This window comes from Ctenopharyngodon idella, chromosome 22 (assembly GCF_019924925.1).
Source record: "Ctenopharyngodon idella isolate HZGC_01 chromosome 22, HZGC01, whole genome shotgun sequence".
NCBI lineage: Eukaryota > Metazoa > Chordata > Actinopteri > Cypriniformes > Xenocyprididae > Ctenopharyngodon > Ctenopharyngodon idella.
In genome coordinates, this window is record NC_067241.1 from 18,169,638 (window position 1) to 18,196,946 (window position 27,309).

Genomic DNA, 27,309 nt, shown 5'->3' on the forward strand with positions numbered 1-27,309 from the left:
GTTATGACAGAGCAGTCTTACAGATTAATTATAGTGTTTTCTTGAATGCACAGAAGATATGGGAAGCATTTATACATTTTATGAATGTATTTGTATGTAAATAAGATGCATATTTATGCATATTTAAATTCATGACATTTTGCTGGAAAATGAGAAGGGCCTTTTAAAAAACTGCCTGGGATAAATAAGTTAATATAAATGAGGCATGTTCTAAAACATAGATCCAAGCTAAAATTGTTGGTAACTGCATATTTTAAAAATAAAAACCAAGGCCTATTATTACTATTAAAAAAATAACTGCATAATTTGAGTATCCCTCACATACAGAATGGTTAAACTCTTTTTATGCAGTAATTATTGTATACCAAATATATGTAAAGATACAAATTGACAGAACTGCCTTTAACATTTCACATTTCGATTTAATCATTTAGCAAATGCTTTTATCCAAAGCAAATGAGGAACATCACATGTGTTGTATCATACAAGAGCCAAAAACCACAAAAACTACCTGTTACCTTTAGTTTGCCAAATATGAAGCTTCAATGCTTTGTTATGGCACATAATGAACATTATTTTGAATTTTACTGAGATGTTCAGAAAATAATAGGGAGACATAATACTTGGGAGCTTGTGTGTGTGTAATTAAATGCATTTATTTTTACCTATTCAGGCTTGCTTTTCACATAACACATTTGGGCATCATAATGTGAGGAGTTTCACTTCACGCATCCCACATCTTAAAGCACTTCTCTGTATTTCCTGCTGCAAGAGAATGAGATCTCAGTGTCTCGTGTGAGAGGTAAACATCTCCTCCCCCGCAACATTGGCTGCAGAACAGCATCTCCAGTGTGTGGAGCAGGAGAAAATGGAGCCTGATTGAATGTGAGAGCAGGCGGAAGAAAGGCAGCAGTGGCAGAGGGAGGGCGTTTGCTCTCAGTGAGCAGCACAACTCAGCTGCTGCAGTCAGGGCATCAATTTTGTATAGGCGTTGAGTGCAGTGCCAGTGCGTCCGCTAGTATCAGAGCTGAGGCTTCCCCTCTCTCTGCCAGCCTGTTTACCGCTGACCATGGAGAGCAGCTCGCGTCTCGCTCGACCACAGAGTGATGGGGGGCGATACGAGCTGTCTCTATAGGCATGTCCGCGTCCGATTCTAGCGCAGCGCTGCTCAGCTGCAAGGTAGGGATAGTTTGCTTTCTCTCTCCCTCACTTTCACTTTATCTCTGTCACTCTCTCTCTTTCTTGCTCGCTCACTGATTTTCTCTCGCGCGCTCCCTCTCTATTACATTTTCACTCCATGTGATTCTGTAATCAATCAGTGCTGCTTTGGTGGAGTGAATGAATTTTGCATGCATTCTGCCTGGGTCATAGTCTATTAATATCCTCATGTAAGCCTTTTTTATGAATAAATTATTCTCAGTCGAGATGTAGCCTATGCCTTAGTCTTTTGCCCAGCATACAGACTCATCAAATGCATTCAGCTGCATTGATTGCTTAATTGAGAACATGTATTCTCTTTAACTCTCTCGTATATTTCTGTGGGTGTGCTTTTAAGTTGTGTTGCAAGTAGTTGATATGTCGGTTTGCAAGGCAGAAATGTCCATTCCAGGGGCTTGACCATAATATTTTTTATTACCAGCAAACCAGGGTCAGAATTATCCAGTTTTAGGCAAAACATGGCACTGAAAGGTGACAGAAAGCCACAGATATTTATGTATAAGTTTATATTCAAAAGTGTATTATATTTAATCTATTATAAATTTATTTACATAAACTTATATGTTTATGTAAATTCAAACTCTTCTGTTTTTGCTTTTATTATTTCATAATTTTATTCCATAATATTCCATTATTGGTTTTTATAGGTTTTTGGACACTGTATTCACTTGACATAAATACATGGCATGCTGTGTGTTTTATATTCAAAAAGATAAAAAAAAAACGTTAAAAAAAACTTAAAAAAAAAAAAGAAATCGCCTCAAAAAAATCCCTCAATATCAATTCCAGGGAGCAAATATCTGATTTTTTTCATTTTTTTTTTTCTCAATGTAGTTCAACCTCCCTTCTGATTCAGATTATATAGACTGATATAATGCAATGCAAAAATGCACTGTTGCATGTGTTTATTTATTCTCTCTATGTGTGTTGCATGTAGTTGATTCTTATGGACTTCTGTGATCCCTGTTCTCATCACAGTCAGGATCTGTCCTGGCTAGCATCCATGTTCAAACACATTGCAGCAGGCATACAGGAGACTGGGAATCGGATTCTGACAATATGAATGAAAATAGGGCATGAAACTGTTTGAAGTATAGGAGAATGAATGACTGTTATCTAACAAGCCTTGTGAACAAGGGGAGGTTCATTGATTTTTCGCCCCCTGTTGTCTGTGTGCTGCTATTGCACAACTTGCACAACAAGTTGTGCTAAACGCAGAGCCGGCAACATTCATATTCACATGTATCTGCTCCAGCACAGCACAGCAGTTGAAAGAAAATGCCAAATGCAATGCTTTTAAAAATCTGGGATTGAAAATGTATTTTAAACCTGGAAATAAGCAGAAAGTTTAAGGATTTTGAAAAAATTTACATTATGATGCTAGGGGCCAGATTTACTAACAGCAGGAGCCAGCGCAAACCCTCTATTGGTGTTAAAAAAACTACTGTTGGGATTTACTAAAGATACGCAGTGCAAATTTAGCGCTGAAAAGGCATGGACTGAGTTTTTTTGTGTCTGACCTTATTGCATATGCATTTGTAGAAGTTTCCCTTTCAGACACAAAATTTATGGGAGGAGAGTATTTTAATGAATCACGCAACAAGATTTACTAATGTTTGCGCTAGTCAATTTACTGGTATATGCGTCATTATTTAACGCCCAAAATAAGCATGTCTTAACCCATTTTGCGACATGGCTGCAATTAGGAGGATACACTGCAGAGAACAGAGCGCATGGTAGAAGGGAGAAAATATTTTCCACTTGTATTAATTTCTTTGGAATGCCAGAGGAAGACGTTACCCGTATATTACATGTAACAAGTTGCGCCTGTGTCGACCTGCACCTGATGAGCATCAGCTCTGCTTATGTAATGAAGGGTCGGCAGAATGGGGATCCATTTGCAGCTTTATTTAGAATAAACACCAAGGCAGACAGGGGCAAAGGCAAGGACATAAACAGGGACAGGCAATGGTCGAGGCAGGCAGCAGACAAACAGTATCGGGTCTCAGGCGGAGATCAGGGCAGGCGGCAAGCAAACACAGTTCAGTACACAGGCAAAGTTCAGGGCAGGCAGCAGAGAATCACAACGAATAAACAGTCCAACGGTAACAGAATAAACAGTCCACAAGAAAACGCTCAGAAATGATCACCGGGGCAAATCAAGACTTCGCGGTGAGTGTGTGTGTGGCTTGAATAGTGTGAGCGTGATGGGGTGCAGGTGTGTGCGCAATCAGTCCCAGGAATGAGGGCCTATGGGAAACGTAGTCCGAATGGGAACAGTCAATATTCGGGTGATGGCTCCCTCTGGTGGTGCGGAGAAGGAGGCGAGGGAGCCACATTCGTGACAGAGCCCCCCCCCGCGAGCGGCTCCAGACGCGAGGAAGTGGGCGCCGGGGTCTACCACGTGGTCGAGGGGCCGGTCTCTCCGGATGCTTTCGGTGAAACTCGTCTATGAGTGATGGGTCCAGGATGTCATCCGCATTGACCCAGGATCGCTCCTCCGGGCCGTACCCCTCCCAGTCGACTAGGTACTGTAGTCTTCTACCCCGGCGCCGGGAATCGAGTAACTCTCGAACCTGATAGGCTTCCTCGCCTTCGATCATCAAGGGTGGAGGGTTGTGGGCCTCGGGTTGAAAGCCCAGGACGCACTGGAAGGGTGTAACACCAGTGGCAGGTTTCCGCAGGTTTTGAGCATACTCGGCCCACAACAGGTAACGGCTCCACTCTGATTGTTTCCGCTGACAGTATGTGCGTAAGAATCTGGTGAGTTCTTGATTCATGCGTTCGGTCTGTCCATTGGATTCTGGGTGGTACCCTGAGGTGAGGCTGATGTTGATGTTCAACTGCTTAAAAAAGGCTGTCCATACCCGGGATGTGAACTGCGGGCCCCTGTCAGACACGATGTCCTCTGGAAGACCGTAGAAGCGGAAGATGAAGTTGCATAGGGTCTCTGCTGTCTCGAACGCGGCAGTGGTATGAGTCGGCATGCCTTGGAGAATCGGTCGATTACTGTGAGGATCGTGGTGTGGCCATGGGATTCAGGGAGGTCGGTGATAAAGTCAATGGCTATGTGGGACCAGGGGCGTTGTGGAATGGGCAGCGGTTGTAATAGCCCTGCTGGGGCTTGGTGTGAAGTTTTGGAGGTTTGACAGTCTGTGCACTGGTTGATGAATTGGGTGGTGTCTGCTACTAAGGTGTCCCACCAGAACCGGTTCTGTAGTAGGTGTAGGGTGGCAGTAATGCCTGGATGGCCTGAGCTGGGGAAGTCGTGAATTTGGTGAAGCAGTTTGTTGCGAAGGTGCACAGGGACAAAAGTGCGGTTAGGTGGACTGGTTGGTGGTGGTGCGGTTTGTTCGTTGGCCTGTGTGATTTCGGTCATGATGTCCCACTGGACTGGAGTGAGCAGCAGCTTGGCAGGAATAATGTTCTCTTCACTCTCCATCCGCTCCACCACCTCTGCCTGGCGAGATAATGCGTCTGCTTTGGCGTTCTTTGAACCGGGTCTGTAAGTTACCGTGAACTGGAAACGGGTGAAAAACATGGCCCATCTTGCCTGCCGGGGGTTCAGACGCTTAGCAGACCGGAGGTATTCCAGGTTCTTGTGATCTGTGAGTATGGTGAATGGATGTTGTGCTCCCTCCAGCCAGTGGCACCACTCCTCCAACGCCGCCTTCATAGCCAGAAGCTCCCGGTTGCCTACATCATAATTGTGTTCTGCTGCCGACAACTTTCTGGAGTAGAATGCACACGGGTACGTTTTTGCTGGATTACCGTGGCGCTGTGAGAGTATAGCCCCGATGCCCGTGCTGGAGGCGTCGACCTCGACTATGAATGGGAGTTCTGGGTCAGGGTGGCGGAGAATGGGTGCGGAGGTGAATCGTTCCTTCAGTGCTTGAAAGGCGCGCACTGCCTCGTGGGTCTAGAAGAGGCGTGTGGATTGTCGCTTAGTCATGGAAGTTAATGGGGCCGCAATACCACTGAAGTTTCGGATGAATCGCCTGTAGAAGTTGGCGAACCCCAGGAATCGTTGTAGTTCTTTCAGCATGCGTGGTTGCGGCCACTCCAGCACCGCCCTTACTTTGCTGTCGTCCATCGCCACCCCCTCCTGACTGATGACATAGCCCAGAAATGAAGTAGAAGTACGATGGAACTCACATTTCTCCGCTTTGGCATATAATTTGTGCTGGATGAGTCGCTGCAGTACGGCCCGGACATGTTGGACGTGTTCCTCGAAGGTTTTGGAATATATGAGGATGTCGTCGATGTAGACGATGACCCAGCGATTGAGCATATCCCGAAAGACGTCATTGATGAATGATTGAAAGACGGAGGGACTATTGGACAGCCCGAACGGCATAACAAGGGTCTCATAGTGGCCAGTGGCAGTGGAAAAGGCCGTCTTCCATTCATCCCTAACCCTCTCTGATGCGAATCAGGTTGTAAGCGCCCCGGTTGATCTAGTTTAGTGAAGTACTTGGCTTGCCTTAGCTGTTCCAGGGCTGCGGGGACCAATGGCAGAGGGTAGCGAAATTTAACGGTGATGTCGTTCAGTCCGCGGTAGTCTATGCAGGGTCGCAGACTGCCATTCTTCTTTTTGACGAAGAAGAAGCCAGATGCTGCCGGAGAAGTCAAGGGTCGGATGAACCCCTTGGCCAGTTCTTCCTCTATGTATGCTTTCATAGCTGCTGATTCTGGTTGAGACAGGGGAAATATTCTGCCCTTGGGGGGCGTGGTACCTGGAAGCAGATCTATGGCGCAGTCACTGGAACGGTGAGGAGGTAATTCGGTCGATTTGCTTTTGCTGAAAGCAACCGCCAGATCGGCATACTCAGCGGGAATGTCGGGCTTGTCAGGGTTGGGCTTGTGAACTGAAACAGCCTGGACTGGTATGGGAGTGATCTGTTTCAGGCAGTGCTCGTGACAGATGGTGTCCCACTGAACGATCTGGCCCCTCCTTCCAGGAAATAAGCGGGTTGTGAGTTCTGAGCCACGGGAGACCAAGGATAACTGGATTGTTGGGTGAGTGGATTACGTAAAATCGGATGTGTTCGTGGTGAAGTACTCCCACTTGCAATGTGAGTTCAGCGGTGATGTGCGCTATCCTTCCTCCTCCGATGGGTCTCCCATCTAGCACCTCCACTGTCAATGGAGAATTACAGTCCGTTAGTGTGATATTGTGTTCACGGATGAATGTATCTGACATGAAGTTACCCGCTGCCCCAGAGTCCAAAAGTGCGTGCGTAGTTATGGATAGATCATTCACCGTTACTTGAATGGGTATTTTGAGGCAGTTGAAGGAATAGTCGGTGGAGAGTGGAGGACTCATGGATTGGGTCGGATGGGGCAGTTGATCTTGACGTGGCCTGCTTGGCCGCAATACAAACACAAATGAAGCTGTCGTCTCCTCTCCCTCTCCTCTGGATGAAGCGGGGTGTATCCGAGTTGCATGAGTTCTGACGTGGGAGTGGTCAGAGTGGGAAGACGGACAGAGCGTCGAGACCAGTGACAGTCCCTTGCGAAACAACAGTTTCAGCGTGTCTTCGACCCAGTTTGTTTGTGCGGCGAGGGTTCAAAAGCTGAGAGCGTATTCGGCGGCTGTGTTTTTACCTTGACATAGCGACAGCAGTTGATCTCCTGCGCTTTTGCCTCCCTCAGGATGGTCGAAGACCTCTTTGAAGCTTTGCAGGAAGGCCGAGAAGGTGGGAAATACAGATCCATCCTCTCTCCATACGGCCGTGGCCCAATCCAGCGCTCGTCCCGTCAACAGGGAGCAGACCAAGGAAATCCGACTGGACTCGGTGGGGTAGAGAGTGGGTTGTTGGTTGATGAACAGAGAGCATTGCAGGAGGAAACCCTTACATCTCGCGGGGGTACCGTCAAACTTCTCCGGGAGAGCGAGGCGTGGATTTACGGCTGGAACGGCTGTGACGGCCTGGCTGGCGGGAGTTGCTGGCAGCGGCGTGGCGGCCTCGGCGGCGTAGAATCGAAGACTCTGCAGGGTTCTCACCAGCTCCTCGGTAAGAGAAGTCAATCGATTCAGTTGGTGTTGATGTACCGCGAGCTGGTTGGCGAGCCATTCGTGGCAGCTTATTTATGACCCAACACTAATTTGCACTGCTCTTGGTAGATTGCGTTGGTCATTATGTAAATAATTTGACTGCGTCTGTGTTCTTTAATTTGCGCATCGACAGTAGATCACACGCAAAACTTGCCACTCCCATCAGCACATTTACACTAATTTGCCCTGTTTAGTAAATCTGGCCCCAAGTAAGTAAAATTATTACATTAATCATGTGAAAGCCTTTGTACAAACAGTCAGATTTCCATGCACTGAAGCTCAAGATGCACTTTGGATCATTCCCAAATCATGATCATCAGGTTTTACACAAACTTGTGCAGTTCATGCAGCTCGAGTGTTGCTGTCGTTATAAGCAAAAAGAAGTTCTGTCATGACAACTCTCTGAGTGTTTGGCATGATAATGGATATGACAATGTTGATATGTTTGTCCTTGTCAGAATAGATCTGCTATGTTGCTGCTGTTATTGCTGCTGCTGCTGCTGCTGCAGAGCAAGTATTGGACTTGCTACTGCCAATACATGCACAACACGCTGCTGTGAGCAAGTAAGACATGCTGCTGTTGTACAATATAGCGTACATGAATTACCCATAGCAGATCTATACAGGTGGAGCTGGGGATGGTGGAGGGTTTCTAAGAGCGTGCTGCAACTGCTACAGCAAATGTTGACAAATATTTGTAGGTTGAGCAGCAAGCTCATTGGCTACTGATACAGCAGGAACCAATCAGCTGTGCCCTATTGAGAATGATGTGTTTGCAAGCAGATTGAGTCAAGGACCTATCAGCCTGCGGCATCTAGAGTTTCATGACAGAACTTTGTATCTAAACCTTCTGAAAACATTAAGAAATTCAAGGTAATTTTTCAATTCAACTTTTGGTAACACTTTACTTAAAGCCTTTATATATAATGCATTATGAAAGTTTTTTGAATGCATTCTTTATGTACCGCCTTGTAACGTACCTTGTTATAATGCATTGTATGGTCTCATGAATAATTGTAACCACAGTTATGATGCATTATAATACGCATCTATTAACAACAATCAATTTAACATGTAACAAGGAATCTGTAAATATAATTAATTAATGCATTTTAACTTTGGTTAAAATTATTTATGAAAAGATATAATGCATTATAATGTACATTATGAATACCTTTATAACTCATTATACATAAAGGCTTAAAGTAGGCCTTTCATTAGTTGGGTAACACTTTACTTAAACCCTTTATTTACAGTATATGTATAATATTCACTTTACTTTAAATTACACTTTACTTCACCAAAGTGTTATGCTGACAATATTATTTGCAACAAAAAAATTGTTTTAATTAGAAAAACTAAAAATAGATGTATTTTCAAAAGTGCTCTCAGACTTTTGGACCCCACTGTCTGTAAAAAATGCAAATGAGTGATGCTTTGTAGCTCATGACAGACAAATTGTAAAACATTTAGAGTAAACATCAATAGCTTTATTTAAGCTATATACTGTAAACATTGTATGCAGCCTTTTCTGGGAATGTCTAATGGTTAGAAAGTGTGTTATAAGTGGATGAGGTGTTGTGGAAATACTCTGAGCGGATGAGGTTGCTATGCATCGTGTCTTTTAAAGGATTACATTATCGATCCAGGTACTGAGCGAAAAAATTGCTTAGTCTGTCAGGTCATCTGAAAACAACTCAGAGTTAATGTACACTGTGTGTGTATGGAACACAAAATGTGTGTCACAGCCTTGTGCAAGTACTCTGACGCTTATGAGGACGACCCCTGCATCACTGTTACCTCCTGTCGATAAAAGTGGCCAAAAATAAAGAAAAATGTCTTTGATATTGTGTGTTGTTGTGCTTCAAAGCCCTTCTCTATCTTTCTTTTCATTTATTACTAAACTGAACACATGAAAGAGATGAATGTGGTGTAGTAGATCATCCAAGAGCTGGTTCAGGATAGCTCTGTGATAGAGATGTCTCCCATAGCAGGGCTGCCTTTTAATTAACATGTTCATTTAGACGGGAGGTATATTTTAATCGCACGTAAGAATCTTATCTTAGCTTAATTATGCTTTATCTCTTTCGACGGTAGGTGTCGCAGACACCTGTACCCTGCGGCTGCCTTTGATATTTAAATCATATCTTCACTGTGTTCTAGATTTTGGAGTGAAAAAGAGAAAGCGAGAGAAAGGATGGAGGATTGCAATACTTGTTTAGGGTCAGTGGGTGTTTTGTTTTCGTGCATTTGTTCTAGGGTCAGAAATTTATGGGGCTTGAGGCAAAAATGTGGCTGTAGTGATTAAAGTGAAATGTGCAAATGGATAAAAAGTGTTGATTGCAGCATTACATTTATATCTGCTCATGTTGCATCAGATTTCTTTTTTCTTCTTTTTTTGAGCATTAAGCATTATAACCAATCACACATTTCTGTTGAGCTTATGAATGCATTTATGTATTCTGTTATTATTCAACATACTCATTATTACCATATCAAGAGCAATAATTGTCAGTAATGATATTGTCGTAATAACACAGCCCTACCTTGTAATTGAGTTTTTAATTTTATAGTTTATATACTTTTTGGTGGCTATTTACAATATGCAGTTGCCGTGTAAATACATGTATGCCAACTTTGAGCTGCATTAAACAGGGCCTGTCATATGCAGCTTCTGTTCCAACTTTGTCAAACGTGTAAAGATAGCTTTTGTTTGTTAATAAAAATGTATTGGTGACAGTCTATATTCTGATTTATTGAAGTAATTGGTTAAATGCAAGTTTTTGACATAAATGTCAACATGTCAGTTGCATTTAAGTTATAAAAATTGCCTTTTACAAAGGTAAAAAATGCCCCTGGAAATCAAAAGACAATTCTCCTTTTTATTCATTTTTTTCATTTTCAGTTTTAAGGTGTCAAATATTTTTACATTAGTATTGCCAAAGCATTTGCAGCAATTGCTGTGTGTCAGATAAAAATAAAAAGTTCTGTCATGAAACTGTAGATGGCACATGCTGATGGGTCCTTAATGCAACCTGATTTAAATCGTTTACTGAATGGCACAAGCTGATTGGTTCCTGTTGCATCTGCAGCCAATGAGCTTGCTGCTCAACATTTAAATAGCTGGTGAGCATTTACTATAGCAGCCAAGTCCAAATACATTAACACTGTCATATATCCATCATCATGCTAAAAATCTTTCTAGAGTACAGAGCAGAGCAAAACGACAAATAAAAGAAAAAGAAAACTAATATAAAGTGGAGTGCAATAAAGAATACAATGAATTTACAAGTAAAAGTACAAAAATAATTATAATAATAAAATATTAAAAAGCATTTCTCACATTGGACTCTTTTTGCAGAGTTCTGCTGATTCCTACACGAGTAGACCATCGGATTCCGACCTGTCCCTGGAGGAGGACAAGGAGGCGTCTCGGCGTGAGGCCGAGCGCCAGGCCCACCTCCAGCTCGAGAGAGCCAAGGTTCATCTTCTCATGCAGTTACACTGTCCATTACCTCTCATCTGCAAATAACGTTAACCTTTCTTTGTTTTTGTAACTTTTTTAATGTTTTCTTGTTTTTTTGTAGACCAAACCTGTGGCATTTGCAGTGAGAACCAATGTCAGCTACTGTGGGGCACTTGATGAAGACTGTCCGGTTCAGGGTGCTGCCATCAACTTTGAAACCAAAGATTTTCTACATATAAAAGAAGTAGGAAGCGATCAATAAACTAAAGTTAACTGTAAGCTAATATTTCAGTGTTTTATTGAACACATTGTCTCTCATCCTACAGAAGTATAATAATGACTGGTGGATCGGGAGGCTGGTGAAGGAGGGGGCAGATATTGCCTTCATCCCCAGCCCTGTTAAACTGGAGGCCATGCGGATCAAGCAGGAACAGAAAGCAGCTCAGAGGTCATCTCATCAAATCTAGTCATTATTGTATACTGTATAAAGGCCCGTTTACACCAATGATGATAACTATAATGATAAAGATATAGCTTTAAAAATCATTCTAAATGCAAAAGAATAGCCACACCATAACTATAACGATAATGGCACAGAGAGAGACGATATCATTGGAATCACTTTCACAATGATTTTTTTCCAGCTGGTGAACATTGACACCGATAGCCAATCAGAATCCATTTTACTTTAAAGAGCTCAAGCATTTAAAGCCGGAGATCACATAACTGCAGCACACGCTTATAATAAACCAAATGGAGAATGATATAGTGCATTGGTGTGGACGCTAATATAGTTATCTTTATAGTTATCATTCTTGGTGTGAACCGGCCTTAAATTATCATTTAAGAATAGTTCACCCAAAAACGTATATTCTGTCATTATTTAGTCATGTCGCCATTAAAATAGCTGAAGAAGCTGACATGGCACTGAAAAACAAACAAACCATGAACAGTTAATAAACAAGGAGATAATACTGAGTAGCATATATTTTAGAAACAACATCTCCAGTTATCAAAACAAAGACAGAATTGCAGCAGTGATGATTATTATTAGTACTGGTTCATTTTTGGTGAACTAGGTTATATTGTAGGTGAGAGATAAAAGCTTCTACCTTCAATTGCTGTGATTTGCCATTGAGCTTACTATTAATAAGAAAACTTAACTCTTAAGTGCCGCATGGGATTCTTAGTTCGAAGTATATCATACATTCAGCTATCTGCAAATCTCATCCTATCCCCTAGTTTCACAGACAAGGCTTAAGCTAGTCCTAGACTAAAATGCATGTTTGAGCTTTTTTAACTAAAAGTAACTTCCTCTGACATATCTCAAAATATGTCACTGCCATTGTTTTGTCTCAAGATGAACACCAGTAATGTTTCTTTTCTAGGGTATGTTTATAAAAGTTACTTAAATACCCTAACTGAAATAAGGCTTAATCCTAGCTTAGTCTAAGCCCTGTCTGTGAAACCATCCCTATAATTTCAAAGTTTTTGTGTTATTAACAGGAAAGTGGGAGGGAATGCGTCGTCTGGGGGCTGGAGGTCTACTCCTCCTTCTGCAGGTGAGAGGTATTTAAATACTCTCACACATCACTGTCTTACTGTAATGCCAGTACTATTGAGCCATTACAATCTCTCATTTCCCCTTAGGGCATATCCTTCTTTTATCTGCTAGCATGATTTAATTAATATTTCAGTATGAAATTGTTTTGCCATTTTTGCACACAAACAGCATATTTCAGATTTTCTTAAACACCTCTCTTGTTTTCAACAAGCCAAACAGAAGCAGAAGCAGGTAGGTGGTTAAAGTTGCTTCCTTGATTCCATAGTGCAACACAGTCCCTCAAATTAGGGCATTTTTCATTGCGCTTAACCCTGGATTATCTTCGTTCTAAACACCGCTTTTAACCCCGGGTAAAGAGACGTTTCACACTTGTAATTTAGAAGCGGGGTTAGCACCGCTTTTTACCGGGGGTTATGAAACCCTGCTCCGTAGCATGGTTTGCACCGGTTTTACGGTGTTAACCCCGCATTGCGGTGCCAAACTTGCAAAGTGTTAAAGTGTTATGTTACAGCTAGACGCTTAGCAGCAGACCACCAATCGCATGCTCAAATTTGCCTGCTTTGGACAGTCACAGAAACACCTTGAATTGTATATAAACAGTAAATTCAGCGTTTGAGAGGAAAATTGTCAAATGCTGACAGAAAACATGACAATTTGAGTGAAGAAGAGACCGTTTCATTCTTACCTTTATAGTCCGAAATGTCCATTCAGTATAAACTTGATAGTACAGTCAACAATACAAGGATGCGCAATGCTAGAGCTATGTAAACAGGTCGTGTGCTGCGTTTATCCAATCAATAACACTGACACTGCAAATATGCAAATAAGAATGTTAACCAGGTTTAGGAATGTACAGTGTGAAACATCAGTTTACGAATACCTATTAACCCCGGATAAATTATAAGCAGTGTGAAACGTGAAGCAAGATAACCCAGGATTCCGTTAACCCAGGGTTAACTATTTAAAGTGTGAAAAGCCCCAAAAGTGGTATTACATATTCACAGTTTGTGTTGAGCCTCTCAGATGATTCTCTGTGAGAGATGTTAATGCTGTGTTATTGAAACTGCATCCCTTGAGGCTACTCATTAGATGTAGAGAAATGTTAGTTAAGATTCAGAGCGTGTGTGTGTGTGTGTGTGTGTGTGTGTGTGTGTGTGTGTGTTGCAGACAGAGCACGTTCCACCCTATGATGTAGTTCCATCCATGAGGCCTGTTGTTCTGGTTGGCCCCTCACTGAAAGGCTATGAGGTAAATTCTGCAGGATCCACAATTAAATACCACCAAGCAAATAAAAGTTGAGATTGATGAGTAAATAAAACTTTGCTAGCAACTTTATTAGGCACTGTAACATAACATATGCAATGTAAGAATAATAATATGATACTCACTGTTGTGACAAACAAATCAAATCAAAGACATGCAAACCATCATTCACTCATTTGACTGGTCTGTCTTTTAACTTGTACCTCAATGTGACAACATTATATATTAAATCACCAAAATTACAATATGAAGAACAAAACAATGTTATTTTAGTATTATTTATATAATATTATTGTATTTATTAATATTTTGAAGTAACTTTTTATTTTTGTTTTCATTTTAATCTTAGTTAGTAACAGGAATAGTTAGTTAGTGCTCATCATAATTATTATTATTATTTTTTTAAATCTATATTTTAAATATTTCTACATATCTTTAATGCATTTTTATTTCAGTTCATTTCATTTTACAACATAAACTTATATATGTCAAGTTTTTTAAGTTATTCATCTAATGTTTATATTTTATTTAATTTCAGCTTTATTTCAGTTACAGAAAATTATTTTTAAAGATTTAATTTTAGTTACAATAACAACACTGGAACTAAATCACATTTGCAACAAGTTCATGCAGAGACTGGCTTATCTAAAATATGAAATGATATGCCAGTGACACAATAACCTGCACTTTTTGTCACAAATGAAAGAAAAACAGGTAAATAATACCATTGTCATGGGGATAAAGATATATGCAGTTTGTATGAAATATATGGTCAATATTTTTATTTATATTTAATAAATAATATTTAAATAACTATATTTAACATAATTATATTCAATACAATAATGCAAAATACAGTTTCATGGCTTATGAAAGGTAATTATGGTATGTAAATTCTTATAATTCACTCATGGAAAAAAGTTTGTTTTTGGATCCTGCTATACATATATGACTGCTCAGGCAGTGTAAACGTCTTTTTCTGTTATGGTATGTGAGAGGATTCACGAATGTGAAATATTTAAGTCCAGCTGTGGCACAGGTGCTCTGGACACATTTGTCAGTCAGCTCTTTAACAGAGACACCAGGGACCTGCTTCTCCTGCTGACTCTCTACTCTCTATTTCTGGAGTCATTCATTTTTCACCCCATGTCTAAATAAAACCACCTCATCCAAACTATATTAGCCTTTTATATGACTCTTCTTCCAAATCCCCTGTTTAGGACTCCTTATTTTCCCTCTAGATTCCTTAGACAACAAAATCACTGGTTACATGTTAACACTATTAATAGCTCAGGACCTAAATTACCTCAGATTGACAGGTTAATTATACTGTACATGAAACGTTTCTGGGGTTTGTATGTTTTCTCACAATCTTCTCTGATGCAGGTGACTGATATGATGCAGAAAGCCTTGTTTGACTTCCTGAAACACAGGTTTGATGGGAGGTGAGTGAGTGAGTGAGCTACGCTTAAAGGAACAGTTCACCCAAAAATGTGAATTTGGAAAAATGGAAATAAATCACTTACTCACCCTCATGTCGTTTCAAACCCATATGACTTTCTTTCTTCTGAAGAAGAAAAAAAGTGATTTTTGAATAATATTGTGGGCATTTTGAAGGTCCACTATGCAACTTCTGGCCCTCTAGTGGTAAAAAACAAAACTGCATGCATTTTGAGATTATCCTATTGCTCATAAAACATTCATTGACTACTAGTCTTAAGAGATATAATTAATAGTGTTTATCCGGAGCAATTTTTCTCTATTTATGGATATGACAAGACGCACAGGCGCAATTTCCTGCGAAAACCATCCTGCTAGGTCTAAAATATAAACACTTGTAATAGGTTTACAATAGTGAATTTTTGGAAGAGGGATTGATGATGTATTGAAAAAGTTACATAGTGTACCTTTAAATACATGTGTAATGAAAGTGAATGAGGGCTGGGGCTGTCAAGCTTCAAAATATCATAAAGCACCTTAAAGTATCATAAAAGTGGTCTATACAACTTTTTTTTTTCTGAATGTTTTTCCATGGCAGGATTTCTATCACACGGGTGACTGCAGACCTGTCTCTGGCCAAAAGGTCTGTTCTGAATAAGAAAGCTATCATGGAGAGGTCGAACACTCGCTCCAGTCTGGGTGAGTGACAACATACAGGGGTAAAGCTAAATAGTAAATTAATATAAGAGTGCTAAAGTATTTTTAGTAATAAAGATCATTTGTTGTTTCATTATTATGTTTTTTTCTGTTCTTATGTATGTCTCTCTCTCTCTCAGCGGAGGTGCAGAGTGAGATTGAGAGAATATTTGAGCTGGCTAAAAGCCTGCAGTTGGTGGTCTTGGATGCAGATACTATCAACCATCCCGCACAGCTTCTCAAGACCTCCCTCGCTCCCATCATTGTCTATGTGAAAGTGTCCTCTCCAAAGGTACAACAATATTTATCCAATCAATAAATAATTTGTACTTGTTTTTAAAAAGCTACAAATGGATGACTCTTCAACTACAGATTTATATTAAAACTAACTAAACTTTTGTGTTGTATAAAGGTCACATATTACTGCAAAATGCCCTTGGAAACCTTTTCAAAAATCCTTTTATGTATTTTTAATGTGCTTTTATGTATTTTATTATTTTACCCCTGTCCCAGACTGAGACTTTTCATCTTAAAATATGGACAATCCGTAATAAAAATACAAATTGTTACATTTATTTCATTCAATTATCATAAAACTATGATCATGAGTAAAATAAACAGAAATTATTATTTGAAAAGTATTTATATCATTGTAGACCCATTTTGTCCCTCTATCATTTCCACTGCAACCAGCGGTTTTGTCTCAATATTATCTAAATATTAAATACTATTATAAAAATATTATTAAAGTTGTTTTGGCAAGACCAATGAGTGTTTTAAATCACACAAAGTTATCAAACAAAATGCATAATTAGAGTTGTGATTAAAATGACATTGGCTGGTTCATAAAAATGAAAAAACTCAGGCTAATTAATTTTGTGTTTGAAAAGTGTCCTTATTTTTTTTTTTAAGTCCACAGGGTTACATGTGTGAAAAAAGATGAGTGTTTTTTTTTTTACTTATTTATACTATTAAGTAATTTAGATACGTTCAGAGTTACCTGAAGCATTGCTCCCACTTTTGTCCCTCATTTTCTCTGTCACTCATTCTACCTCAGGTCCTTCAAAGACTCATTAAGTCCAGAGGGAAATCTCAAAGCAAACATCTCAACGTGCAAATGATGGCTGGAGATAAACTAGCACAGTGCCCACCAGTGAGTCCCAGTACTGCACATACATTCAGCTCCTGTTAACGGACATTAAACCGTAGCAACAAATGAACTGATGCAATATCCTCCCCTGTTACTGTTTATCCTCACTGCTTTGCTCTTGTATTAGGAAATGTTTGATGTTATACTGGATGAGAATCAGTTAGAGGATGCCTGCGAACACCTGGCCGAATATTTAGATATATACTGGCGTGCCACTCACCTGCCAGGCTCCGCCCCCCCAAACCCTCTAGTGGAGCAAAATGTAGTTACACCACCCTCAGCTAACTCTAGCCAACAGGTAAGTGTTTAAATGTTAACTGCATGGACTTCACTTGCTTTAATGCAGCTTAATTAATCTAATTAATTAATTAAAATCTCATCCTCTTCCTCCAGTTCTCAGAGACGCAGGAGCTAATTGAATGAGTACTACCACAAATAAGGGTGAGTGTTGGATCGATTTTCATTAGTTAAGATCATGTGTCAGTTAAAGGATTAGTTCACTTTCAAATGAAAATTAGCCCAAGCTTTACTCACCCTCAAGCCATCCTAGGTGTATATGACTTTCTTCTTTCTGATGAACACAATCAGAGTTATATTAATAAATATCCTGATGCATCCGGGCTTTATAATGGCAGTGAACGGGACCAATGAGTATGAAGCTGAAGAAAGCGTCTCCATCCACATCCATCCATCCATCATAAACGTGTACTCCACACGGCTCCGGGGGGTTAATAAAGGCCTTCTGAAGCGAATCAAAACGTTTGTGTAAAAAAAAAAAAAATATCCATATTTAACAAGTTATAAAGACCGCTAGACTGCTAGACCGCCTTCCATATTCAACGTACGAAGAAAGTGTAAAACTTTCACAGTTACGAAGTAAAATAGACAGCGGAAGCTAGATATTTTACTTCATAACTTGTTAAATATGGATATTTTTTTTAGACAAATGCATCGCTTCACTTCAGAAGGAATTTATTAACCCCCTGGAGCCGTTTGGAGTATGTTTATGATGGATGGATGTGGATAGATGCAGTTTCTTCAGCTCATACTCGTGAACCCTGTTCACTGCCATTATAAAGCTCGGCTGCGTCAGGATATTTATTAATATTTCTCAGATTGTGTTCATCAGAAAGAAGAAAGTCATATACACCTAGGATGGCTTGAGGGTGAGTAAAGCTTGGGCTAATTTTCATTTGAAAGTGAACTAATCCTTTAAGAACATTACCATCAATGTGTATTTCCCTGTCATTATGTTCTTTATTGCTAAAATAATAATAACAATACATTTTAAAAGTGCACTTGTTCATTTTTACATAATTAGAAAGGTTTTACACATAAAGAAAAGTGCTTTTGAAAAACGTTTAAAATAATGTCTTATATCATAATAAAAGCTGTTTCATTTTATATAGATTTTTCCATTTTTATCTTTAATTTTTACTACTCGCTTCACTATATCTTGGTAACCCACCCTATTTTTGAACACTTTCACTAGAAGAATAGATTCATTTAAATTCATTAATTTCATTTCATTTAAATTGTCGTTTCTACAATGGCATCTGTAACCAGTTTTATTTTAGAATTATATATGTACTATTGTAGTATTTATTAATTTTAAATTTTAAACTGTTTTAAATTAGTTTTTATTTTAGTTTTAAAGCTAGTAATTTTGCTATGTGCTTTTGTGATTATTAGTTTTTTAAAAATATTTAAAAACATTTTTATATAGTTTGTATTTTAGGTCTTTAATTTATTTTATTTCAATTAGTTGCCAAGGCAACATTTCTAATTGTCATGTGTGGGTTTTTTTAAGTTTATTTATAATATAATTTAATTTAATTTCAACATTTTACTTAAACTATTTTTAATAGATTTTGTCTTAGTTTTACTAAATAACAACACTAACTGAAACACTTCTTTGGCATGATGCTGCATCCACACCAATAGGTGTCAGTATAACAGTGGTCATATAGCACAACAAACAAAAAAATTGAGTGCACTATTAAATAACAAGTGACAGTAAGCTTATAAGGGTGCTTATAACCATAATGATCACTTTCTCCACTGCTCTCTGATTGTTATAGTGACACAGAACATTCCAGATAGACCCCCAGAATATTCCTCAAAGGCCAGCCACTCACTGCCCCAGAATGAGATGGGGCTCAGAGCAGCTGCCCCCCTGATGAGAAAGAGGAGGAGCAGAAGGATGGAGAACAAGATGAGGGCCAAGGAGAAGTGGACCAATCCCAGCCTCACTGACAGTGACAACACACACCCTTCCCTGCACTAACACATGTGTCGTCCTTTACATCTCAGGACCACTCTGATGCAGGCCTTCAGCCAAAACACAAAAACACACACACACACACACACACACACACACACACACACACATACTGATATACACACATTCAACTGGTCTGAACATCCCTGCTGAGACCCACACTGAGATCAACGGGGGTTTCCCCCAACCCCTTGGTGGTGCCGTCTGTCCGCCAGGTTCTGCCAGCCTGACTTTCATCTCTGGGGTGAGGCTGGCACTGGCATCAGAGCATCCATACCATGCCCTCACAAAGAAGGGCACACCATGCCACAACTGCCAGTCAGCTCACTCAGTCTCCACCTCTTGCATCACTTTTGGTTTGTTTTCAAGGTTTATCAAGACCATAGCTTTTGCACAATTCACTTCATTTCAATGAATAGTCAAATATGATTAGCTCATAATTAATAACCCAATAAGCTTTATGTAGCACAACTCTCAAATTACAGTTGAGACTATTTGTAACTGAAAATGTTTTTATTTTCCTTTCCTGTCTTGTTCTCCTTTTCTTGTGTCCTTTCACACACTGGGAATCTTTAGGTTTATGTCAACCAGGGTAAATTAACTAGTAACTCATCAGTTTTCCAACCACACTGCACTAATATCACCCTTTCAGATCAATGAAAAGCAGACCACATGAATGTTTGTACATCTTTTGCCTAGATCTCAGTATTGCACTAAACAGCCTAATATAGTATTATTTACTTTGTGGTTCTCAACTGGTGGGTCACAGGTCTGTTCTAACGGGACAGCGGGTGATCAAAACAAATCTCAATAATATAAATAGTACGAAGCCCCACACATGATGTGGAAAAAATATATATGTATTGTGGCCACGAATTAAGAATTTGTTCTCGTTTTAGTAAATTGTGGCCACGAATAAAGAATTCATTCCCACAACTTAATTTGTTCCCTCGTTTTAGTAAATCATGGCCATGAAATAATTTGTTCCCTTTTGATTTAACTAACAAGGGAACAAAACATTACATCGTAGCCACAATTTAGTAAAACGAGGGAACAAATTATTATCATGCACACTACTTACTTACAGTCGCTAGGACACATTTCTTAATACTTTTGAGAATTTTTTTTTTTTTTTAATTTTTTTTTCAAAACTCTTTCAGTAGTTCTAGTGCATTTTGAAACAGTTCATACTGTCATACTCATGTCTCAAATCAACTCTAACACTAGCAAAGCTTTTCAACCAACAAACACACTTTGTCACTCATAAAACACAGACCTAAAAAACACTAACAACAGGTAGCATTATACGTTTTCCTTTGTAAAATGTTTTTACAAAACAACAATGGCACGGTCCACTGCTTCTAATTCACTGCAGTATATGTTACACAGTGCAAGTTTACATTACAGTACACAATTATTCCTATAGTATTCCTCTTTTGTATAGATGGTAATGAAATTGAAACACTAACACCTGTGTAGGCATTCAGCTACATCTAATTGTTTTAGATTCAGAATATATTTCAATATGGTATTACTATAGAAATATAGCAATTTCTGTCTTATTCAGTTTTGATTACGTTAGGTTTTGAACTTAACAGTTTTAAAAAGAATAGGCTAAGCAAGCATGTGCAAATTGGCCTGTAGGTGCCGATGTTTGTGTCTAAATGAGAAAAGAATTGGTGTAATTTGAAAGAAGTAGTCATTAAATGCATTTTTTGCAAAAGCAGTGATAAAGGATCCACAGTTTAGCCCACATAGACTGCTGTTCTGATCACTGAAGAGTTTTGAAAAAGAGACCAAAAAAAGTGAAAAAGTATTGAGAAATATGTCCTAGCGATTGGTTTTATTTCCTCCCTTTCATGTGCAGGACTCTGTAATAGTGCAACTAACCATGTAATCATGCATAGTTAGGATGACACAATAAATCGACTATTGATTTAATTATTAATTAATTATAATTATATTTGATTCATATTAATATTTTATTTTTTATTAATACATTTTAAAGTTTGATTCAATTCAATTCAATTCAAAACGATTTTTGGTGCTGTGTTGGGTCTGTTGAAGTAAACCCAGTTGAGAACCACTACTCTATTCTAATCGTTAGAATTACAGTGACATCTAGTGGTTATGTTTGAAACTCTAAAAGTAAGACCCTTGCAAACGTCCTTGTTTTTACACAAGTATCACTGTACATAATCGTACCATTGTTCCAACAGCAACAGTAAGATGTGTAATGGTAAGAGGATGTATTGCTTCAGCACACGTTTTCACCACTGTTTAATAACATCCTTTTTTTCTTCATTTTGAGAATCTCAAAACACTGATAATAAGTCCTGATCTTTTTTTTTATCTTTACTATCAACACTTATATGCATGATAAATGATGATCTTGCCGACATATCTGCTGCTGTGATTGTTGAGTTTTGCTTGCTGCTGTTCTTCCATGCAATAACAAACACATTTACAAATTTTATCACACATAACAGAATGACTTATGTCTTAATTTGCAAGACAATCTTTTAACTAAATGTTCACTAATTTTACTCTTTGCATACATGCACATGCAGTCCCATTGTACAATGAAGCTAATCATGACTATGCATGACAAACGGTCAGACATTTGTAGTAATACACCGCACTGTAAACTGAATAGGGAAATGCAATAGAAACATATAAACCATCTGCTTGAGTATATACAGATTGCACATTTAAATTCATTGCCCTCATCTATATATAAATGCACAAACAAATGACTTTCTGTTAGTTTAAAATGTACATGTATATTATTTACATATATTGATCAAAAATGTTATTTGGGACCATGTTGAATCTTCTGTCAATTTGTGAAACACTGCATATAAAAAGCAACAAGCAAGAGACACAGGCTTTAAAGCACAATGAGCTCTTCCCAGTCGAAAATGTGCTTGATATCCTTCCAGGTGATTTTTGTACATAGTCAAAAACTATGTCTTTGGGTCTCCAAAGTATATTTTCAAGGCTAATTGTTTATTTTATTAGATATTTATGTTGTTCTCTATTACAATTTACTGTACTGTATGCAACACTGGAAGAATGGCGAAGACTTGGCTTGTACTAATAAAGGTCTATCACAGAATAAAAGGAAATCAATATGATTGCACTATTTAGTTTTTGTGTTTGAGGTTTTCTTTTGGTTTACAATGCAATAAATGCACTATGTAAGTGTGTAAACCCTCTTCCAGTAGTAACTTTATCATATTGTACTAATGTGACAACACTGACAGCACTAAGCTCTGGGAGAAAAAGAAAGAGAAAAATGTACTGATGCTGAACAAAGTATTGTGTGCTCTGGGGAAGAAAAGAATAATTAAAAAGAAAAGAAAAAGAATGGTCTCTGGTTTCTGTCACTTATGCATGTATTATTGATACATAACATGTGTTTTTAAAATAAAAAAATTAGCATAAAATCGTATGAATGCAGTTCTAATAACTTTAGATTTGTTTAATTCATTTTGATGATTTCATCAAATTAATTTTCAAATATAGTCTGTCAGTTAATGAGGTCATAAAAGCTGCATGCAAAATTATAATTATAAAAGAATTAGCCAAATGTTGTTCACAATAGTTTTAGATTTAGTATAGTATGTCTTACCAGACATGTCAACATCCCAAAAGTAGGCTGTTTTATATTAAAGGTGCAATAGGTGATTCTCTACAGAAACATTTTTGTTATGCCGGTTGAATATACTATGTTAAGCGGTCTAAATGTATTTTTATAAATATAGCTATCATCTGTGGAAGGCGTAAGACCATAAAATATTCATTCAATCATTGCATTCGGTCCGAATTAAATGATAGCATGTGTTCCCTGTCAGTCAAAGTGTGTTTGCATACCACTGCGCAGCCTGTTCACGCAGACGTGTGCAGAGAATGTGAACAGCAACAACCTAACTTTAGTTTACAACCCGAATTCCAGAAATGTTGGGACGTTTTTTTTTAAAAAAACAACTGTCATTAAAATCTCGTAAAAGAACAAAGCATACTGTATTGAGATCTCGTAACTGGACAAAACTGACTGACAATGAAAACCGACTTTCATTGAAATCTCGTAAAGGAACGAAACTGATTGTCATTAAGATCTCATAACTGAATAAAACAGATGTCATTAAAATCTTGTAACGAAACAAAACCGACTGTCATTGAAATCTCATAACGGAACAAAACCAACCATCACTGAAATCTCGTAACGAAACTGACCATCATTGAAATCTCGTAATTAAACAAAACCAACAGTTTGAATTGTTTCAAATTCAACCGTCATTGAAATCTCATAATGGAACCAAACTGACTGTCACTGAGATCTCACAATCAAACAAAACCGACCAAGATCCTGTAACTGAACAAAACCAACCATCATTGAAATCTAGAAGGGGAACAGAACCAACCGTCATTGAGATCTCATAACAATACAAAGCCGTCAACCATTGAGATCACGTAAAGGAACAAAACTGACTATCATTGAGATCTAATAAAGGAACAAAACCAACCATCATTAAACTCTTGTAATGAAATAAAACCGACTGTCATTTAAATCTCATGATGGGGTAAAACCAACCATCTTTGAAATCTTGCAAAGGAACAAAACCGACCGTCATTGAAATCGCGTAACGAAACGAAACCAACCGTCGTTGAAATCTCAAGCTGATTGTCATTGAAATCTCGTAACGGAAAAAAATGACCTGTCATTGAAATCTTGTAACAGACCGTCACTGAAATTTCATAAAGGAAATAAAAACACAAAAATTATTCTAAGATGACACACAAAGACTTCAACAGAATCTCAACAAAGGTGACAATCAAAAGTGTCATGCAGCTGAACTGTCCTAATTTTTTCTTTAATTCTATTTGCTTTTATTTTTTGCTGTGGTTTTTGTTCTGTCTATTAGTAGCTTTTTGTGATGTCCAAAGTTGATCTTGTCTGAATATTTTGTTGCCATCATTGTTGAGATTCATACGCTGATTGCTCATATCTGTGTTTGTCATTGTAGTTTAGTACGAAAACCCTAAAAGGTAAACCCGTAGTCTTAATTTTCGTAGATTTAGGCCATGTGTCCACCAAAGCATTTTTTCCAGCGGCTAGCGTACTTTTCCAATTGTTTTTAATGGGAGCACTGCATTTTTTAAACGCCAAGAGCGTAAAGCCCCGAGTATACTTTGGCGGTCCACGTTCGTGCACTGTCCACATGACGTAATTTTCGTCATGCGGAGGGCTCGCGGCCAGCCGCACACCCCGTCCGCGTGCAGCCCAAATTTCGAGACTGCGCGGACGGTGCGTGTGCAACAGCGCATGCGCAAGCAGGACAGAAGAGTCCACTAGGTGGCAATACACACAGTACTGAACATAATGTGCAGTCGTCGAAGAAGAGACTGTAAAGAGCGATTCAAAAACAAGACGAGTAAACTCAGAAGCGTGCCTTCTCCATCGTTTTTGTTTCTTTTGGCGTATCTTCTGAACTATATTGCAATGGTGGATGCACTATTTTTCTTCTCCGATCCTGCCCAGCGAATGTCCCGTTGATGACACGATGTCTGGTAAAGAATATAGAAAAGATTGTACTGCGCATGTGTCGAACTCGGTCATCCGCGGTTTAGTATACTTTGAAGGACGTGCAGATGCGACTGCGCGCGAGACGCGTCCGGGCGCGGAAAGTGAAGTATGCCCGGGGCTTTACGCTGCATTCACACGGAGCGTCGGCGTTAACGCTTGACGGAGGGCGTGTCTGAGGCTTGTGTTGACGCAACCATTATAGGTGATAACAGCCAATCGTATTACTTTCCGGTGTTGCATGAATGCAATTGGCTATCGACTGCTCTAGGGTATTTGATTGGGGGATCTGATTGGCTGACGCCTGCGTTGGTGCTTGAAAAGTTGAGAAATCTTAGGCATCAGCCAATCAGATCACAGACGCTAGCCAATTGCGTTCATGCAACACCGGAAAGTAATGTGATTGGCTGTTGTATACTATGATGGTCGCATCAGCTCAAGCTTCAGAGTTGACGCCGATGCCCCGTGTGAATGCAGCCTTAATGCTGCGTCCCAATTTGCCTACTTATACTACACCCTAAAAGCATGTACTGCTTTTGTGAAGAAAAAGTACATACTTTTGAGTGTGTAGCAGAAGAGTATTCAAGCTTTGAGACATACTACGTCGTCTATAATTGCATCTTTAACGGACGTTCTGTCGCTTAGTTACGCAACCTGTAACCTTTAAACTGCCCTGTCAATCATCTTGTCAGTTAAAATTCTCCACATACAATTAAATTTAATTTCCTACCCTTTCGGAGAGAAATGTAGTCGCACGTTGATCTGCCAGTCATGGGTCTTTCATGCAGAGAACTCTCCTCATGTTTCCATTCCATAATGATGCATTTTAAAAGTTAATGACCAAACACATCGTTATAAAAGTTCTCAATGCTGTTGCAGATGAAATATAATATGGATAACATTTAATAAATATCTTTTCGTCAGGTTAGATACTGATTATTAATCACTCAAACCCCTTTATCTTAACCATCGGTCTCGCACAACCGTCATGTTTGTAGGTGGTTTTTTTTTTTTTTTTTTATTTTATTTGTAGTTCTAAACGAATCGTCGTCCACAGCGCAATGTGTTATGGGCAATATTAGCCGTTACACCCTGTCCTAACCAGACGCGACGCGATGCGATAAAGGGTATCTAATGGAGTTTTTGTTCTAACCAGTCGCGACGGCGACATGCGACGGTTCTATTTTAGAAACGGTTTCTATTTCTCCGCGGCTGGAACAACAACACAAAGGCAATGATAATATCAGGTACTGTTTATGTGCTTTATTTAATGTTAAAAGCGTCTAATGTGAGTTTGAATATCATTCTGTGTTCCCAGCTTTTTAGCTGTAATGAAAACAACACTGGCTAATTCACCTCAGATCTTGAAAATAAATAAATGGGCACAAGAACGTTCAAATTGTCAACCCACTGCGAACAAACTAGTATAGTCCTATTCTATGAAAAGATTGGTTCAGTCACTCCGTATGTACTTTAAATAATGTTTAAATGGTGTAATATTTATGAATTTTACTATGTACTTGCCCATTTCATTGTGTCTGCTGTGCTCTTGCCGAGAGAGCCCGCCCACACTCTCTTCTGATTGGCTGTGGTTTTTGATTGATTTTATCGCTTCTCATTGTCACGTCGCATTTAGTGTGGACAGTCAAATTGCTGGAATCTTATCGCATCGCGTCTGTTAGAGTGTGCACGGATCTGCACTTCGAATTCTAACCAGTAAAAGTAGACCATGCCATCCCCCCCGCACCCCCCCCTCAAATCGAGCCCTGTCGATAAGAATATAGGAAACCCATAACAATTAAAAACAAAAACATTCAAAAATGTATTTCCCCCGTTTTTAATTAATAGATAACAAATGAGATTTCAGTGATATTTTGACCAATCAAATAGGAAATGTCCCCAGTTTCCATATAAGATATCTGGTCACCCTAATGACCCTGTTCAACCAGCTTTCTGTCATATGTTGTTTTTATTTGTTTCATTTAATTATCTTTCTCTTGTTATCATTGTTTCTTTATTGGAATCGTATGGTACTTATCCTGTTATCGTTAGTCTGATCCTCTTCATATATCATTATCTTACTTCTTTCTTTATTTTACATACGAATGTCTTGTTGAATGCTTCTTAATGTTCTCCTGAAGGTATTTGTATATTTTCATCTGTGTTCAGGAAAAGAAAAAAAAAAGTTAGCATTTCCCAGATCACATATTGCACCTTTAACTAACCACCTACACGTAAAATGGCTGAGGAATCACAAACATAAATTCCAGATTTCCTCCAGAGGTCAGTGCAGGAGCAATTGTTGTGCAATCAGAACGAAAGGAGCTGATCTGTGTAAATGCTATAGAACTGTCTTTATGTTAGGTTTATACTTTTAAAACGTGAAACTGCCATTATTTCTTTAAGGAGCTATTTCTACCTGATCTGAGCCTGAAAAAAAATTTTTGTTTGTTTGTTTTGTTTTTTGGGGGTTTTTTTTTTAGTATAACGTTAATTTTAGTCAGATTATTCAGTGCTATTAGTATTTTGACTTTAATTAAAGTTAATGTTACCACAATAATCACATTTTAGGTTACCTGCTAAAAT

The 27,309-nt window shown here is 38.8% G+C and overlaps 1 protein-coding gene across 1 annotated transcript; it reads left to right on the forward strand.

Moving 5' to 3' along the window:
- Nucleotides 1-827: 827 nt before the first annotated feature.
- Nucleotides 828-22,506, forward strand: cacnb3b (calcium channel, voltage-dependent, beta 3b). The gene is made up of 14 exons (XM_051879580.1): nt 828-1,179; nt 10,638-10,757; nt 10,864-10,986; nt 11,069-11,190; nt 12,249-12,304; nt 12,518-12,537; nt 13,474-13,554; nt 14,956-15,014; nt 15,608-15,708; nt 15,846-15,997; nt 16,763-16,858; nt 16,983-17,153; nt 17,249-17,296; nt 18,937-22,506. The coding sequence occupies exons 1-13, from the start codon at nt 1,138-1,140 to the stop codon at nt 17,276-17,278; spliced, it is 1,173 nt and encodes a 390-aa protein (XP_051735540.1). The 5' UTR covers nt 828-1,137; the 3' UTR covers nt 17,279-17,296; nt 18,937-22,506.
- Nucleotides 22,507-27,309: the final 4,803 nt, after the last annotated feature.